This window comes from Pristiophorus japonicus, chromosome 1 (genome assembly GCF_044704955.1).
Source record: "Pristiophorus japonicus isolate sPriJap1 chromosome 1, sPriJap1.hap1, whole genome shotgun sequence".
NCBI lineage: Eukaryota > Metazoa > Chordata > Chondrichthyes > Pristiophoridae > Pristiophorus > Pristiophorus japonicus.
The window spans coordinates 544,171,186-544,190,802 of NC_091977.1; the positions used below are offsets into that span (position 1 = coordinate 544,171,186).

A 19,617-nucleotide genomic window follows, 5' to 3' on the forward strand; every position below is an offset into this window, starting at 1 on the left:
TCGGAGGGGGCAGTACTGAGGGAGTGCTGCACTGTCGGAGGGGCAGTACTGAGGGAGTGCTGCACTGTCGGAGGGGGCAGTACTGAGGGAGTGCCGCACTGTCGGAGGGGCAGTACTGAGGGAGCGCCGCACTGTCGGAGGGGGCAGTACTGAGGGAGTGCCACACTGTCGGAGGGGGCAGTATTGAGGGAGCGCTGCACTGTCGGAGGGGGCAGTACTGAGGGAGTGCTGCACTGTCGGAGGGGCAGTACTGAGGGAGTGCCGCACTGTCAGAGGGGCAGTACTGAGGGAGTGCCGCACTGTAGGAGGGGGCAGTACTGAGGGAGTGCTGCACTGTCGGAGGGGCAGTACTGAGGGAGTGCCGCACTGTCGGAGGGGCAGTACTGAGGGAGTGCTGCACTGTCGGAGGGGGCAGTACTGAGGGACTGCCGCACTGTAGGAGGGGGCAGTACTGAGGGAGTGCTGCACTGTCGGAGGGGGCAGTACTGAGGGAGTGCCGCACTGTCGGAGGGGGCAGTACTGAGGGAGTGCCGCACTGTCGGAGGGACAGTACTGAGGGAGTGCCGCACTGTCGGAGGGGCAGTACTGAGGGAGTGCCGCACTGTCGGAGGGGGCAGTACTGAGGGAGTGCCGCACTGTCGGAGGGGGCAGTACTGAGGGAGTGCCGCACTGTCGGAGGGGCAGTACTGAGGGAGTGCCTCACTGTCGGAGGGGCAGTACTGAGGGAGTGCCGCACTGTCGGAGGGGGCAGTACTGAGGGAGTGTCGCACTGTCGGAGGGGCAGTACTGAGGGAGTGCCGCACTGTCGGAGGGGCAGTACTGAGGGAGTGCCGCACTGTCGGAGGGGCAGTATTGAGGGAGTGCCGCGCTGTCGGAGGGGCAGTACTGAGGGAATGTCGCACTGTCGGAGGGGCAGTATTGAGGGAGTGCCGTACTGAGGGAGTGCCTCACTGTCGGAGGGGCAGTACTGAGGGAGCGCCGCACTGTCGGATGGGCAGTACTGAGCGAGCGCCGCACTGTCGGAGGGGGGGTACTGAGGAAGTGCCGCACTGTCGGAGGGGCAGTACTGAGGGAGTGCCGCACTGTCGGAGGGGCAGTATTGAAGGAGCGTCGCACTGTCGGAGGGGCAGTACTGCGAGAGTGCCGCACTGTCGGAGGGGCAGTACTGAGGGAGTGCCGCACTGTCAGAGGGGCAGTACTGCGAGAGTGCCGCACTGTCGGAGGGGCAGTATTGAGGGAGTGCCGTACTGAGGGAGTGCCGCACTGTCGGAGGGGCAGTACTGAGGGAGCGCCGCACTGTCGGAGGGGCAGTACTGAGGGAGCGCTGTACTGTCGGAGGGGCAGTACTGAGGGAGCGCCGCACTGTCGGAGGGGCAGTACTGAGGGAGCGCTGTACTGTCGGAGGGGCAGTACTGAGGGAGTGCCGCACTGTCGGAGGGGCAGTACTGAGGGAGCGCTGTACTGTCGGAGGGGCAGTACTGAGGGAGTGCCGTACTGTCGGAGGGGCAGTACTGAGGGAGTGCCGCACTGTCGGAGGGGCAGTACTGAGGGAGCGCTGCACTGTCGGAGGGGCAGTCTTTCGAGTGAGCTGTTTAACCAATGTATGCCACCTCAGACGGATTAAATTGAACCGATAGCACTATTTTGAAGCGAGCAGGGGAGTTCTCCCCGGTATATTTATCCCTCAACCAACATTACTAAAGTAAAAACAGAAAATGCTGGAAATACTCAGCAGGTCAGGCAGCATGTGTGGAGCGAGAAATCGAGTTATTGTTTCGGCTCTATGTCCTTTCATCAGAGCTGGCGATTAGTCGTTCGCGTTTTAACAGTTTAACCTAACACAGATTATCTGGTCATTGTCACATTGCTGTTTGTGGGAGCTTGCTGTGCACAGATTTGCCACCGCATTTCCTACATTACAACAGTGACTACACTTCAGAAAGTACTGCATTGGATGTAAAGCGCTTTGGGATGTCCTGAGGTTGTGAAAGGCGCTATAGAAATGCAAGTCTTTCTTTCAGGATTTAAAATGGGAGTCTCAGCTGGTGAGCTTTTATGCCGAATTGTTTGTTGCAGGTTACGAGGAGAGTTTATGTCGAAGCTCACCCAGATTTGAACTTTGAGGAACCCGCCAAGTCCGTTCTAACCAAAGCCGAGCGACAGCTGAAAGATAAATTTGACGGACGACCAACAAAGCCGCCTCCGTGAGTCATCAGACAAAGGGAGGGCCCCGGGGGTGGGGGTGCTGTTAATTTTCTCCAGAGGGCACTGGCCTTTGCCGTAGGATCTGGTCCACTGGTACTGGGAGGCCCCGGGTACATCACCCAAGCAGTGAGCCCAGACAGCGGGGGTTGGGCTGCTATTTGACCATTTTAGACTTCACTGTCGAGCACTCAGGTGATCTGTACTTCCAGACGTTGTCAGCAGATGGTGATCAGGAGCGGGGAGCTCTGTTTTCTATCCTCTCTTCCTAACCCAGACATGCCGAGTCAACATATCACACTGGCTGATGTCAACTAGCCCAGCACACGTCAGGCACACTCGGTACGTGCAATGAATCTGGACTCATTTACAGCATGGCTTAGATACAGAGTAAAGCTCCCTCTACACTGTCCCATCAAACACTCCCAGGGCAGATACAGGGGGGTAGATACAGAGTAAAGCTCCCTCTACACTGTCCCATCAAACACTCCCAGGGCAGGTACAGCACGGGGTTAGATGCAGAGTAAAGCTCCCTCTACACTGTCCCATCAAACACTCCCTGGGCAGGTACAGCATGGGGTTAGATACAGAGTAAAGCTCCCTCTACACTGTCCCATCAAACACTCCCAGGGCAGGTACAGGGTGTTAGATACAGAGTAAAGCTCCCTCTACACTGTCCCATCAAACACTCCCAGGGCAGGTACAGGGGGTTAGATACAGAGTAAAGCTCCCTCTACACTGTCCCATCAAACACTCCCTGGGCAGGTACAACACGGGGTTAGATGCAGAGTAAAGCTCCCTCTACACTGTCCCATCAAACACTCCCAGGGCAGGTACAGGGGGTTAGATACAGAGTAAAGCTCCCTCTACACTGTCCCATCAAACACTCCCTGGGCAGGTACAACACGGGGTTAGATGCAGAGTAAAGCTCCCTCTACATCGAACAATGTGTCTCAATCCAACACACTCCAATGAGACATTATCACACTTCCCATATCAGCCATCTGCAACCTCCCTGACGTTCGAAGCTGGGAGGGGATTAGCATTGAAACTGCGATCCTGACCGAGACTGCCCAAACCCATATCGCAAAACCCCCCCCAGACGGGAGATTTCAATTCCGTCAGACTGGGCTGATTAAAGCATTTCCCAGAGCTGTCTACCCCGCTGCGCTGGGCCCTGTCTCTCCCAGAGCTGTCTACCCCGCTGCGCTGGGCCCTGTCTCTCCCAGAGCTGTCTCCCCCACTGCGCTGGGCCCTGTCTCTCCAGGAGCTGTCTCCCCCACTGCGCTGGGCCCTGTCTCTCCCAGAGCTGTCTACCCCTGTGCCCTGTCTCTCCCAGAGCTGTCTACTCCTGTGCCCTGTCTCTCCCAGAGCTGTCTACCCCACTGCGCTGGGCCCTGTCTCTCCCAGAGCTGTCTATCCCTGTGCCCTGTCTCTCCCAGAGCTGTCTACCCCTGTGCCCTGTCTCTCCCAGAGCTGTCTACCCCACTGCGCTGGGCCCTGTCTCTCCCAGAGCTGTCTACCCCTGTGCCCTGTCTCTCCCAGAGCTGTCTACCCCACTGCGCTGGGCCCTGTCTCTCCCAGAGCTGTCTACCCCACTGCGCTGAGCCCTGTCTCTCCCAGAGCTGTCTACCCCACTGCACTGGGCCCTGTCTCTCCCAGAGCTTGTCTACCCCTGTGCCCTGTCTCTCCCAGAGCTGTCTACCCCACTGTGCCGGGCCCTGTCTCTCCCAAAGCTGTCTACCCCACTGCACTGGGCCCTGTCTCTCCCAGAGCTTGTCTACCCCTGTGCCCTGTCTCTCCCAGAGCTGTCTACCCCACTGTGCCGGGCCCTGTCTCTCCCAGAGCTGTCTACCCCGCTGCTCTGCGCTGCTGCTCCAGGCTGAATATCTGAAGCTTGTTATTATTTCAGGAACGGATACTCATTGTACTGTGCCGAGCTGATGGTTAACATGAAGGACGTTCCCAGCACAGAGCGCATGGTGCTGTGCAGCAAGCAGTGGAAGGTCATGTCACAGAAAGAGAAGGACATGTACCAGAAGCGGTGCGAGCAGGTGAGAGACACGCTGAGTCCGGAGCTCCCCACACAGCACCAGGAATTCAAACACAGACTGAGAGACGCAGGGCATTGGAGGGGTTTAAAATTACACAGGGGTGAGATAGAATGGAATGTTTTCAGAGATTGAGGGTTCTCGAAGTAGGGAACTTTGGAACAGGAGGAGGCCATTCAGCCACTCGAGCCTGTTCTGCCATTCAATTCGATCATGGCTGATCTGTATCTTAACTCCATCCAGCCAGCATGGTTCCATAACCCTAAATACACTTGCCTATCTCTGTAATCTCCTGCAGCCCCACAACCAGAATTAGAGATGTCTGCACTCCTCTAATTCTGCCCTCCTGAGCATCCCTGATTATAATCGCTCAAACATCGGTGGCCGTGCCTTCTGTTGCCTGGGCCCCAAGCTCTGGAACTCCCTCCCTAAACCTCTCCGCCTCTCTACTTATCTTTCCTCCTTCAAGACGTTCCTTAAAACCGACCTCTTTGACCAAGCTTTTGATCACCTGCACTAATTTCTACTTATGCGGCTCGGTGTCAAATTTTTATCTCATAATACTCCTGTGATTCGCCTTATAAATACCAGTTGTTGTTATATTCTCTAGAGTTGTGATCTCATTGAAACATACAAAATTCTCAGAGGGAGGATGTTCCCCCCGGGCTGGGGAGTCTAGAACCAGGGGCCACAGTCTCAGGATAAGGGGTCGGCCATTTAGGACTGAGATGAGGAGAAATTTCTTCACTCAGAGGGGGGTGAATCTTTGGAATTCTCTGCCCCAGAGGGCTGTGGAGGCTCAGTCGTTGAGTATATTCAAGACAGAGATCGATAGATTTTGGATATTAAGGGAATCAAGGGATATGGGGATAGTGCAGTTGAGGTGAAGATCAGCCGTGATCTTAGTGAATTTTATTTATTTGTTCACGGACTGTGGGCGTCACTGGCAAGGCCAGCATTTAATGTCCATCCCTAATTGGCCGCGAGAAGGTGGTGGTGGGCTGCCTTACACAACTGAGTGACTTGCTGGGCCATTTCAGAGTCAATCACATCGCTGTGGTTCTGGAGTCACATGTAGGCCCAGACCGGGTAAGGACGGCAGATTTCCTTCCCTGAAGGACATTAGTGAACCAGATGGGTTTTTCACAATAATGTGGTGGTTTCATGGTCACCATCACTGATACTAGCTTTTTATTCCACATTTTTTGTTTTATTTAATGAAAGTGCCGTGGTGAGATTTGAACCATGTACCCAGGCCTCTGTGTTACGAGTCCAGTAACATAACCGTTGGCTACCACACTTCGGCTCCTATTTCTTATGTTCTTATCAGAAGGTAAAAGGAAAAACTGTGAGTTTGAAGTAAAAGCCGAGAATGGTGGGGATCCCGAGAAGGTGAACGAGCTCCTGGAAAGAGTAATGTCAGATTGCCAGGTTCCCGCTGTGAACACTTCCTCCAATACATGGAGGACCCCTGAAGCTTCACAAGCTCTCTCTTCTCTTTCCAGCTGCTCAAACTAAAGATCGTGAGTTAAAATCCCACCGGGGCAAGTTGTGGAACTGAATTGAATAAATCTGATAATCTGTCAGCTGGCACCAGGAAACATCACCATGGCAATTGCCAAATTGTCGTAAAAACCCAACTGTGTCACTGATGTCCTTCGGGGAAGGGAGCCCCCCCTCCCCGGGCCTGGTCTGGGCTCCAGTGCCACCGTGTTTGCCGACTCAATACCCTCTGAACTGGCCGAACATTGCACTCGGCTGTAGGAGACCAGCCTGTAACTCGCGATGGGTCCGAGCACCAACAAACAGGAATTAACTGGCCTTTGCTCTTTGCTCACAGAACAGCGACTTCACCTCGTTGATTCACTGAGTGTGAAGCGCTTTGAGACATTTGAGAGTGGTGGTACGATACTGAATATACAGGCCATTTGGCACAACCAATCCCTGCCAGTGCTTATACCAGCCGCCTCCCACCCCTCTTCATCGCACCCTATCACCATATCCTTCGATTCATTTCTCCCTCGTGTTTACCGAGCTGCCTCTGAAATGCATCGATACTATTTGCCTTAAACACTCCCTGTGTCAGCGAGTTCCACATTCTCACCGCTCTCTGGGTAAAGAGGTTGATCCTGAATTCCTTACTGAAATTCTTAGTGACTGTCTTATATTGATGGCCCCTAGTTCGGGACCACCCACAAGTGAAAACATCTTCTCTACAACTATCCGATCAAACCTCTTCATAGTCTTTTTTCTAAAGAAAAGTGGCGTGGCCTTTTCAATCCTTCCTGATAAATATTTCTTCTCAGTTCTGGTGTCATCCTTGTAAATCTTAAGAACATCAGAAATAGGAGCAGGAGTAGGCTATTCGGCCCCTCGAGCCTACTCCACCATTTAATACGATCATGGATGATCCGATTATGGACTCAGCTACACTTCCCCGCCCGCTCCCCATAACCCCTTCTCCCCTTATCGGTTAAGAAACTGTCTCTCTCTGTCTTAAATTTATTCAATGTCCCAGCTTCCACAGCTCTCTGAGGCAGAGAATTCCACAGATTTAAACCCTCTGAGAGAAAAATTCCTCCTCATCTCAGTTTTAAATGGGCGGCCCCTTATTCTACTATGCCCCCTAGTTCTAGTCTCCCCTATTAGTGGAAACATCCTCTCTGCATCCACCTTGTCAAGCCCCCTCATAATCTTATACGTTTCTATAAGATCACCTCTCATTCTTCAGAATTCCAATGAGTAGAGGCCCAACCTACTCAACCTTTCCTCATAAGTCAAACCCCTCATCTCCGGAATCAACCGAGTGAACCTTCTCTGAACTGCCTTTCGTAAATATGGAAACCAAAACTGTACGCAGCACACCAATACCCTGTATAACTGTAGCAAGACTTCCCTGCTTTTATACTCCTTTGTAATAAAGGCCAAGATTCCATTGGCTGCCTTGATCACTTGCTGTACCTGCATACTATCCTTTTGTGTTTCATGCACAAGTAGCCCCAGGCCCCACTGTACTGCGGCACTTTGCAATCTTTCTCTATTCAAATAATAACTTGCTCTTTGATTTTTTTCCTGCCAAAGTGCATGACCTCACACTTTCCAACATTATACTCCATCTGCCAAATTTTTGCCCACTCACTTAGCCTGTCTATGTCCTTTTGCAGATTTTGTGTGTCCTCCTCACACATCTTTGTATCGTCAGCCAACTTGGCTACGTTACACTCAGTCCTTGCATCTTTTTTGCACCTTTTCCAGCGTCTCTATATCTGCTCTCGTGTTGTGACTCGCATTTTCTGTTCCTTCCTTAGAAGAAGAAGCTTTACGAGTCTGAGATGGTGCGATTCCTCGAGGTGAGTAAACGGCCTTTCCTGCATCCTGTGTCATCCTCACCCGTGCTGTACCTGCCCTGGGAGTGTTTGATGGGGCAGTGTAGAGGTAGCTTTACCCTGTATCTAACCCATGCTCAACCTGCCCTGGGAGTGTTTGATGGGACAGCGTAGAGAGAGCTTGACTCTGTATCTAACCCTGTGCTGTACCTACCCTGGGAGTGTTTGATGGGACAGTGTAGAGGGAGCTTTACTCTGTATCTAACCCCGTGCTGTACCTGCCCTGGGAGTGTTTGATGGGGCAGTGTAGAGGGAGCTTTACTCTGTATCTAACCCCGTGCTGTACCTGCCCTGGGAGTGTTTGATGGGACAGTGTAGAGGGAGCTTTACTCTGTATCTAACCCTGTGCTGTACCTACCCTGGGAGTGTTTGATGGGACAGTGTAGAGAGAGCTTTACTCTGTATCTAACCCCGTGCTGTACCTGCCCTGGGAGTGTTTGATGGGACAGTGTAGAGGGAGCTTTACTCTGTATCTAACCCCGTGCTGCACCTGCCCTGGGAGTGTTTGATGGGACAGTGTAGAGGGAGCTTTACTCTGAATCTAACCCCGTGCTGTACCTGCCCTGGGAGTGTTTGATGGGACAGTGTAGAGAGAGCTTTACTCTGTATCTAACCCCGTGCTGTACCTGCCCTGGGAGTGTTTGATGGGACAGTGTAGTGGGAGCTTTACTCTGTATCTCAACCTTTTCCATTCGCTCTTTTTCTCTTTGCCTCATTCTGTCTTTCTTGATTATTTTTTCCGTTGACCACCTTTTTCTCTGTCTCCCTCTGTGTGTCTTATGTATATTTTGTTTGTCTATTGCTGAATTGTGGGTATCATTGGCTTGACCAGCATTTATTATGTCGGCAAATTTCTGAGAAGTGCAGAAACTATAGGGCAGTAATAGAAGGGGATTTCAATTAGCCCAATATTAACTGGGATAAAATTAGTGAAAGGTATCGAGGGTGCAGAGTTCCTAAAACTGCATTCAGGAGAACTTTTTTAGCCAGTACGTAGCAAGCCCAAAAAGGGAGGGGGAGGTTCTGGACTTAGTTTTAGGGATTGAAGCTGGATAGGTGGAAGGGGTGTCAGTGAGAGAGCATTTTGGTGCTAGTGATCATAATTCAGTTAGATTTAAGGTAGTTATGGAAAAGGACAAAGATAGACCAGGAATGACAGTTCTCAACTGGGGAAAAGCCAATTTTACTGAGCTGAGATGTGATTTACCCAAGGTGGACTGGAAACAGCTACTAAAAGGTAAAGCAGTGTCAGAGCAGTGGGAGGCATTCAAGGAGGAGATAGGGTTCAGAGCAAGCCCTGTAGGTTACCGCACTTCAGGTGCACATCCAAGTACGTTTTAAATGTGGTGAGGGTTTCTGCCTCTACCACCCTTTCAGGGCGTGAGTTCCAGACCCCCATCACCCTCTGGGTGAAGAAGTTTCTCCTCAAATCCCCTCTAAACCTCCTACCAATTACTTTAAATCTATACCCCCTGATTGTTCACCCCTCTGCTAAAGGAATAGGTCCTTCCTATCCACTCTATCTAGGCCCCTCATAATTTTATACACCTCAATAAAGTCTCCACTCAGCCTCCTCTGTTCCACTGAAAATAACCCCAGCCTATCCAATCTTTCCTCATAGCTAAAATTATCCAGTCCAGGCAACATCCTCGTAAATCTCCTCTGTACCCTCTAGTGCAATCACATCTTTCCTGTAATGTGGTGACCAGAACTGCACACAGTACTCCAGCTGTGGCTGAACCAGTGTTTTATACAGTTCAAACATAACCTCCCTGCTCTTATATTCTATGCCTCGACTAATAAAGGCAAATATTCGATATGCCTTATCTGCCTGTCCTGCTACCTTCAGGGATCTGTGGACATGCACTCCAAGGTCCCTTTGTTCCTCTACACTTCTCACTTGCCTCGTTATCCCTCCCCAAATGCATTACCTCGCACTTTCCTGGATTGAATTCCATTTGAGACTGTTCTGCCCACCTGACCAGTTCATTGATATCTTCCTGCAGTCTACAGCTTTATTCATTATCAACCGCTCGGCCAATTTTTGCATCATCTGCAAACTTCTTAATTATACCCCCTATATTCAAATCTAAATCGTTGATATATACCACAAAAGCAAGGGACCCAGTACTGAGCCCTGCGGAACCCCATTGGAAACAACCTTCCAGTCACAAAAACACCCATCAACCATTACCCTTTGCTTCCTGCCTCTGAGTCAATTTTGGATCCAACTTGCCACTTTGCCCTGGATCCCATGGGCTTTTACTTTCGTGACCAGTCTGCCATGTGGGACCTTATCAAAAGCTTTCCTAAAATCCATATGCACTACATCATACACACTGCCCTCATCGACCCTCCTGGTTACCTCCTCAAAAAATGCAGTCAAGTTAGTCAGACATGACCTTAACAAATCCATGCTGACTTATATTTGATTAACCTGTGCCTTTCTAAATGAAGATTTATCCTGTCCCTCAGAATTTTTTCCAATAATTTTTCCTCCGTTGAGGTTAGGCTGACTGGCCTGTAATTACTCGGTCTATTCCTTTCTCCCTTTTCAAACAACGGTACCACATTAGCAGTCCTCCAGTCCTCCGGCACCACACCTGTAACCAGAGAGGATTGGAAAATGATGGTCAAACCTCTGCTATTTCCTCTCTTGCTTCTCTTAGCAGCCTGCGATCCATTTCATCTGGGCCTGGGGATTTATCCACTTTCAAAGATGCAAAACTCCTGAATACTTCCTCTCTCACTATGTTTATTTCATCTAATATTTCACACTCCTCTTCCCTGATTGCAATGTCTGCATCGTCCCTCTCTTTTGTGAAAACAGATGCAAAATATTCATTAAGAACCGTACCCACGTCTTCCTCCTCCACTCACAGATTACCTTTATGGTCCCTCATAGGCCCTACTCTTTAGTTATCCTCTTGTTCTTAATGTATTTATAAAACATCTTTGGGTTTGTCTTGATTTTACTTGCCAAAATGTTTTCATGCTCTCTGCTTTCCTAATTTCCCTTTTAATTTTGCCTCCTGCACATTCTATACTTCTCTAGGGGTTCTGCAGTATTGAGCCCTCGGTATCTGTCATAAGCCTCCCTTTTTTCCTTTATCCTACCCTGTATGCTCCTTGACATCCAGGGGTTCTAGATCCGTTAGTCCCACCCTTTTTCTTTAAGGGAACAGACTTGCTGTTTCGCACTTTAATGAAGTGAATTTAAATTCCCCAGCTACCATGTGTATGTGATTGTGTGTGTCACACTGTCTCTGTGTGTTCTTCTCGATCTCTGTCGCCTCCCACCTCCCACCTCCTCCCTATCTCGTGTCAGCTGTGGCTCAGTGGGTAGCGCTCCCACCTCTGAGTCAAGGTTGTGGGTTCAAGTCCCACTCCAGGAACTTGAGCGCAAAAATCTCGGCTGACACTCCAATGCAGTGCTGAGGGAGTGCCGCACAGTCGGAGGGGCAATACTGAGGGAGCGCTGCGCTGTTGGAGGTGCCGTCTTCCAGATGAGACGTTAAACCGAGGCCCCGTCTTCTCTAACATCAGTAGTGGGGAAAATGTTGGAATCAATTATTAAAGATGAAATAGCAGCGCATTTGGAAAGCTGTGACAGGATCGGTCCAGGTCACAATGGATTTATAAAAGGGAAATCATGCTTGAGAAATCTTCTAGAATTTTTGAGAACGTAACTGGTAGAGTGGACAAGGGAGAACCAGTGGATGTGGTATATTTGGACTTTCAAAAGGCTTTTGACAAGTTCCCACACAAGAGATTGGTGTGCAAAATTAAAGCACAAGGTATTGGGGAACATAAGAACATAATAATTAGGAACAGGAGTAGGCCATCTAGCCTCTCGAGCCTGCTCCGCCATTCAATAAGATCATGGCTGATCTGGCCGTGGACTCAGCTCCACTTACCCGCCCGCTCCCCATAACCTTTAATTCCCTTATTGGTTAAAAATCTATCTATCTGTGACTTGAATACATTCAATGAGCTAGCCTCAACTGCTTCCTTGGGCAGAGAATTCCACAGATTCACAACCCTCTGGGAGAAGAAATTCCTTCTCAACTCGGTTTTCAATTGGCTCCCCCGTATTTTGAGGCTGTGCCCCCTAGTTCTAGTCTCCCCGACCAGTGGAAACAATCTCTCTGCCTCTATCTTGTCGATCCCTTTCATTATTTTAAATGTTTCTATAAGATCACCCCTCATCCTTCTGAACTCCAACGAGTAAAGACCCAGTCTACTCAATCTATCATCATAAGGTAATCCCCTCATCTCCGGAATCAGCCTAGTGAATCGTCTCTGTACCCCCTCCAAGGCTAGTATATCCTTCCTTAAGTATGGCGACCAAAACTGCACGCAGTACTCCAGGTGCGTCCTCACCAATACCCTGTACAGTTGCAGCAGGACCTCCCTGCTTTTGTACTCCATCCCTCTCGCAATGAAGGCCAACATTCCATTCGCCTTCCTGATTACCTGCTGCACCTGCAAACTAACTTTTTGGGATTCATGCACAAGGACCCGCAGGTCCCTCTGCACCGCAGCATGTTGTAATTTCTCCCCATTCAAATATTATTCCCTTTTTTTGTTTTTTTTCCCAAAATAGATGACCTCACACTTTCCGACATTGTATTCCATCTGCCAAACCTTAGCCCATTCGCTTAACCTATCTAAATCTCTTTGCAGCCTCTCTGTGTCCTCTACACAACCCGCTTTCCCACTAATCTTTGTGTCATCTGCAAATTTTGTTACACTACACTCTGTCCCCTCTTCCAGGTCATCTATGTATATTGTAAACAGTTGTGGTCCCAGCACCGATCCCTGTGGCACACCACTAACCACCGATTTCCAACCCGAAAAGGACCCATTTATCCCGACTCTTTGCTTTCTGTTAGCCAGCCAATTCTCTATCCATGCTAATACATTTCCACTGACTCCGCGTACCTTTGTCTTCTGCAGTAACCTTTTGTGTGGCACCTTATCGAATGCCTTTTGAAAATCTAAATACACCACATCCATCGGTACACCTCTATCCACCATGCTCGTTATATCCTCAAAGAATTCCAGTAAATTAGTTAAACATGATTTCCCCTTCATGAATCCATGCTGCGTCTGCTTGATTGCACTATTCCCATCGAGATGTCCCGCTATTTCTTCCTCAATGATAGTTTCAATCATTTTCCCCACTACAGATGTTAAACTAATGTCCTGACGTGGATAGAGAACTGGTTGGCAGACAGGAAGCAGAGAGTCGGGATAAATGGGTCCTTTTCAGAATGGCAGGCAGTGACTAGTGGGGTGCCTCAGGACTCAGTGCTGGGACCTCAGCTATTTACTATATACAATAATGATTTAGATGAAGGAATTGAATGTTATATCTCCAAGTTTGCAGATGACACTAAACTGGGTGGCGCTGTGAGCTGTGAGGAGCTAAGAGGCTGCAGGGTGACTTGGATAGGTTAGGTGAGTGGGCAAACGCATGGCAGATGCAATATAATGTGGATAAATGTGAGGTTATCCACTTTGGGGGCAAAAACACGAAGGCAGAATATTATCTGAATGGTGACAGATTAGGAAAAGGGGAGGTGCAACGAGACCTGGGTGTCATGGTACATCAGTCATTGAAAGTTGGCATGCAGGTACAGCAGGCAGTGAAGAAGGCAAATGGTATGTTGGCCTTCATAGCTAGGGGATTTGAGTATAGGAGCAGGGAGGTCTTGCTGCAGTTGTACAGGGCCTTGGTGAGACCTCATCTGGAATATTGTGTTCAGTTTTGGTCTCCTAATCTGAGGAAGGACGTTCTTGCTATTGAGGGAGTGCAGCGAAGGTTCACCAGACTGATTTCAGGGATAGCAGGACTGACATACGAGGAGAGACTGGATCAACTGGACCTGTATTCACTGGAGTCTAGAAGGATGAGAAGGGATCTCATAGAAACATATAAAATTCTGACGGGATTGGACAGGTTAGATGCAGGAAGAATGTTCCCGATGTTGGGGATGTCCAGAACCAGGGCTCACAGTCAAAGGATAAGGGGTAAGCCATTTAGGACCGAGATGAGGAGAAACTTCTTCACTCAGAGAGTTGTTACCCTGTGGAATTCCCTACCGCAGAGAGTTGCTGATGCCAGTTCATTGGATATATTCAAGAGGGAGTTAGATATGGCCCTTACGGCTAAAGGGATATGGAGAGAAAGAAATGGGGTACTGAGGTGAATGATCCGCCATGATCTTATTGAATGGTGGTGCAGTCTCGAAGGGCAGCATGGCCTACTCCTGCACCTATTTTCTATATTTCTATGCTGTCTCAGGTGGACGTAAACTTAGAAACATAGAAACATAGAAAATAGGTGCAGGAGTAGGCCATTCGGCCCTTCAAGCCTGCACCGCCATTCAATGAGTTCATGGCTGAACATGCAACTTCAGTACCCCATTCTTGCTTTCTCGCCATACCCCTTGATCCCCCTAGCAGGAAGGACTACATCTAACTCCCTTTTTGAATATATTTAGTGAATTGGCATCTTCCTGTGGTAGAGAATTCCACAGGTTCACCACTCTCTGGGTGAAGAAGTTTCTCCTCATCTCGGTCCTAAATGGCTTCCCCCTTATCCTTAGACTGTGACCCCTGGTTCTGGACTTCCCCAACATTGGGAACATTCTTCCTGCATCTAACCTGTCTAAACCCGTCAGAATTTTAAACGTTTCTATGAGATCCCCTCTCATTCTTCTGAACTCCAGTGAATACAAGCCCAGTTGATCCAGTCTTTCTTGATATGTCAGTCCCGCCATCCCTGGAATCAGTCTAGTGAACCTTCGCTGCACTCCCTCAATAGCAAGAATGTCCTTCCTCAAGTTAGGAGACCAAAGCTGTACACAATACTCCAGGTGTGGCCTCACCAAGGCCCTGTACAACTGTAGCAACACCTCCTTGCCTCTGTACTCAAATCCCCTCGCTATGAAGGCCAACATGCCATTTGCTTTCTTAACCGCCTGCTGTACCTGCATGCCAACCTTCAATGACTAATGTACCATGACACCCAGGTCTCGTTGCACCTCCCCTTTTCCTAATCTGTCACTATTCAGATAATAGTCTGTCTCTCTGTTTTTACCACCAAAGTGGATAACCTCATATTTATCCACATTATACTTCATCTGCCATGCATTTGCCCACTCACCTAACCTATCCAAGTCACTCTGCAGCCTCATAGCATCCTCCTCGCAGCTCACACTGCCACCCAACTTAGTGTCATCGCAAATTTGGAGATACTTCATTTAATCCCCTCGTCTAAATCATTAATGTACAATGTAACAGCTGGGGCCCCAGCACAGAACCTTGCGGTACCCCACTAGTCACTGCCTGCCATTCTGAAAAGTACCCATTTACTCTTACTCTTTGCTTCCTGTCTGACAACCAGTTCTCAATCCATATCAGCACACTACCCTCAATCCCATGTGCTTTAACTTTGCACATTAATCTCTTGTGTGGGACCTTGTCGAAAGCCTTCTGAAAGTCCAAATATACCACATCAACTGGTTCTCCCTTGTCCACTCTACTGGAAACATCCTCAAAAAATTCCAGAAGATTTGTCAAGCATGATTTCCCTTTCACAAATCCATGCTGACTTGGACCTATCATGTCACCTCTTTCCAAATGCGCTGCTATGACATCCTTAATAATTGATTCCATCATTTTGCCCACTACCGATGTCGGGCTGACCGGTCTATAATTCCCTGTTTTCTCTCTCCCTCCTTTTTTAAAAAGTGGGGTTACATTGGCTACCCTCCACTCCATAGGAACTGATCCAGAGTCTGTAGAATGTTGGAAAATGACTGTCAATGCATCCGCTATTTCCAAGGCCACTTCCTTAAGTACTCTGGGATGCAGTCCATCAGGCCCTGGGGATTTATCAGCCTTCAATCCCATCAATTTGCCCAACACAATTTCCCGACTAATAAGGATTTCCCTCAGTTCCTCCTCCTTACTTGACCCTCTGACCCCTTTTATATCCGGGAGATTGTTTGTGTCCTCCTTAGTGAATACCGAACCAAAGTACTTGTTCAATTGGTCTGCCATTTCTTTGTTCCCCGTTATGACTTCCCCTGATTCTGACTGCAGGGGACCTACGTTTGTCTTTACTAACCTTTTTCTCTTTACATATCTATAGAAGCTTTTGCAGTCCGTCTTAATGTTCCCTGCAAACTTCCTCTCGTACTCTCTTTTCCCTGCCCTACTCAAACCCTTTGTCCTCCTCTGCTGAGTTCTAAATTTCTCCCAGTCCCCAGGTTCGCTGCTATTTCTGGCCAATTTGTATGCCACTTCCTTGGCTTTAATACTATCCCTGATTTCCCTTGATAGCCACGGTTGAGCCACCTTCCCTTTTTTATTTTTACGCTAGACAGGGATGTACAATTGTTGTAGTTCATCCATGCGGTCTCTAAATGTCTGCCATTGCCCATCCACAGTCAACCCCTTTGGTGTTCTGCAGCTCTACCCATATAGATTCCACATCATCCAAGCTAACAATTGCATTAATCTCCTCTTTAACCAGCAATGCTACCCCACCTCCTTTTCCTTTTATTCTATCCTTCCTGAATGTTGAATACCCTTGGATGTTGAGTGCCCAGCCCTGATCATCCTGGAGCCACGTCTCTGTAATCCCAATCACATCATATCTGTTAACATCTATTTGCACAGTTAATTCATTCACCTTATTACAGATACTCCTATTGCACTCTTTTGAAGAAGAGCAGGGGAGTTATTCCCGGTGTCCAGGCCAGTATTTAGTCAACCAACATCACTAACACAGATTATCTGGTCATTATCACATTGCTGTTTGTGGGAACTTGCTGTGCGCAAGTTGGCTGCCGCGTTTCCCACATTACAACAGTGATTACACTTCTAAAGTACTTCATTGGCTGTAACGTGCTTTGAGACGTCCAGTGGTCATGAAAGGCGCTATATAAATGCAAGTCTTTCCTTTCTGTGCACTGGCTGCCCGTATATCTACCTCTCCCTGTTGGTACTTGCTATGAAGTTGTGTTGTGAAGATTATCTGAATAATGAAATGTTGCTGTTTTGCAGAGTCTCCCAGGTGAAGAGCGGGAGAGAGTGTTACTGGAGGAGAAAATCGGAGGAAGCAGAATCATAAACAGCATCTCAACAAACGCACAGAGCAATAGCCCTCAGCAGGCCAAATCCAGCGCCCCCAGCTCACCGTCCTCGCTAACCTGCAAGGTGAGTCCTGCTGAGACCGATTGACCGGTGTGGGGCTGGCCCAATAGCAGACAGCAACAGAAGAATGTCGCTCAGCCCCTTGGGCCTATTACACAGGAACAGGAGGAGGCCATTCAGCCCCTCGAGCCTGTTATACAGGGACAGGAGGTGGCCCATTCAGTCCCTCAAGCCTGTTACACAGGAACAGGAGGAGGCCGTTCAGCCCCTCGAGCCTGTTACACAGGAAAAGGAGGAGGCGTTCAGCCCCTCAAGCCTGTTACACAGGAACAGGGGGAGACCATTCAGCCCCTCGAGCCTGTTACGCAGGAGGAGGCCGTTCAGCCCCTCAAGCCTGTTACACAGGAACAGGGGGAGACCATTCAGCCCCTCGAGCCTGTTACGCAGGAGGAGGCCGTTCAGCCCCTCAAGCCTGTTACACAGGAACAGGAGGACGCCCATTCAGCCCCTCGAGCCAGTTACACAGGAACAGGAAGCTCATTCAGCCCCTCGAGCCTGTTACACAGGAACAGCAGGAGGCCTTTCAGCCTCTCGAGCCTGTTACACAGGAACAGGAGGAGGCCATTCAGCCCCTCGAGCTTGTTACACAGGAACAGGAGGAGGCCCATTCAGCCCCTCAAGCGTGTAACACAGGAACAGGAGGAGGCCCATTCAGCCCCTCGAGCCTGTTACACAGCAACATAGAAACATAGAAAGTAGGTGCAGGAGTAGGCCATTCGGCCCTTTGAGCCTGCACCGCCATTCAATAAGATCATGGCTGATCATTCCCTCAGTACTCCTTTCCTGCTTTCTCTCCATACCCCTTGATCCCTTTAGCCGTAAGGGCCATATCTAACTCCGTCATGAATATATCCAATGAACTGGCATCAACAACTCTCTGCGGCAGGGAATTCCACACGTTAACAGCTCTCTGAGTGAAGAAGTTTCTCCTCATCTCAGTCCTAAATGGCCTATCTCTTATCCTAAGACCCTGGTTCTGGACTTCCCCAACATCGGGAACATTCTTCCTGCGTCTAACCTGTCCAGTCCCGTCAGAATCTTATACGTTTCTATGAGATCCCCTCTCATCCTTCTAAACTCCAGGGAATAAAGAACATAAGAATTAGGAATAGGAGTAGGCCATCTAGCCCCTCAAGCCTGCTCCGCCATTCAACAAGATCATGGCTGATCTGGCCGTGGACTCAGCTCCACTTACCCGCCCGCTCCCCGTAATCCTTAATTCCCTTAATGGGTTAAAAATCTATCTATCTGTGACTTGAATACATTCAATGAGCTAGCCTCAACTGCTTCCTTGGGCAGAGAATTCCACAGATTCACAACCCTCTGGGAGAAGAAAATCCTTCTCAACTCAGTTTTAAATTGGCTCCTCCGTATTTTGAGGCTGTGCCCCCTAGTTCTAGTCTCCCCGACCAGTGGAAACAACCTCTCTGCCTCTATCTTGTCTATCCCTTTCATTATTTTAAATGTTTCTATAAGATCACCCCTCATCCTTCTGAACTCCAACGAGTAAAGACCCAGTCTACTCAATCTATCATCATAAGGTAACCCCCTCATCTCCGGAATCAGCCTAGTGAATCGTCTCAGTACCCCCTCCAAAGCTAGTATATCCTTCTGTTAGATCTCTTAATTTCCAATGAAATACGAACTCCGATGGTAGTTTAAACTTTTTTTAAAAATTCGTAGCCAATCGTTCCAATTCTTTGTCAAATCACAAACGCCAGAGGTCACCCTGCACACATCAAGGATCACTCTGCGCCAATGCTCTTAGCCAAAAGGCCTAGAGCCACTGCACCGTTCCTGGAAGTACTGCATATATAATCTTGGCAAAGAGTAACAAGCTGCTGGCTGATTGCCAGTTCCTTTGTCTTACTGAAACTACATGGTCAAAATGGCTGTATTGAAACCTGGATCAATTTACAGAAAACAACTCGCCTTCTTTGACCTTATTGGCTCACTACCCAAGGGTCCTAAAATGTCAAGTTGATTGATGGCTTAATGCAACATGCTACCACTCATGTAGCATCTCTGACTTGTTGTCTGTGAATTTTCACAGTCTGTCTAAATGCAGCCTGTTTGAATTCTCTATCACCTTCCTTAAGTAAGGTGACCAAAACTGCACGCAGTACTCCAGGTGCGGCCTCACCAATACCCTGTACAGTTGCAGCAACACCTCCCTGCTTTTGTACTCCATCCCTCTCGCAATGAAGGCCAACATTCCATTCACCTTCCTGATTACCTGCAAACTAACTTTTTGAGATTCATGCACAAGGACCCCCAGGTCCCTCTGCACCGCAGCATGTTGTAATTTCTCCCCATTCAAATAATATTCCCTTTTACTGTTTTTTTCTGACATTGTATTCCATTTGCCAAACCTTAGCCCATTCGCTGAACCTATCTAAATCTCTTTGTAGCCTCTCTGTGTCCTCTACACAACCCGCTTTCCCATTAAACTTCGTGTCATCTGCAAATTTTGTTACACTACACTCAGTCCTCTCTTCCAGGTCATCTATGTATATTGTAAACAGTTGTGGTCCCAGCACCGATCCCTGTGGCACACCACTAACCACCGATTTCCAACCGGAAAAGGACCCATTTATCCCGACTCTCTGCTTTCTGTTCGCCAGCCAATTCTCTATCCATGCTAATACATTTCCTCTGACTCCGCGTACCTTTATCTTCTGCAGTAACCTGTTGTGTGGCACCTTATCGAATGCCTTTTGGAAATCTAAATACACCACATCCATCGG

At 48.9% G+C, this 19,617-nt stretch overlaps 1 protein-coding gene across 4 annotated transcripts in view; it reads left to right on the top strand.

Moving 5' to 3' along the window:
* LOC139278421 (nucleolar transcription factor 1-like) overlaps positions 1 to 19,617 on the top strand; it is a 117,945-nt gene that overhangs the window by 25,797 nt on the left and 72,531 nt on the right. For 3 of the 4 annotated variants that reach the window (XM_070897179.1, XM_070897191.1, XM_070897184.1), the window contains exons 9-12: positions 2,077 to 2,204; positions 4,115 to 4,256; positions 7,562 to 7,603; positions 16,721 to 16,873. In XM_070897179.1, coding sequence (XP_070753280.1) covers positions 2,077 to 2,204; positions 4,115 to 4,256; positions 7,562 to 7,603; positions 16,721 to 16,873 — 465 coding nt within the window. The remainder of the gene's footprint in view (positions 1 to 2,076; positions 2,205 to 4,114; positions 4,257 to 7,561; positions 7,604 to 16,720; positions 16,874 to 19,617) is intronic. The other variant, XM_070897199.1, reaches the window with a different exon arrangement.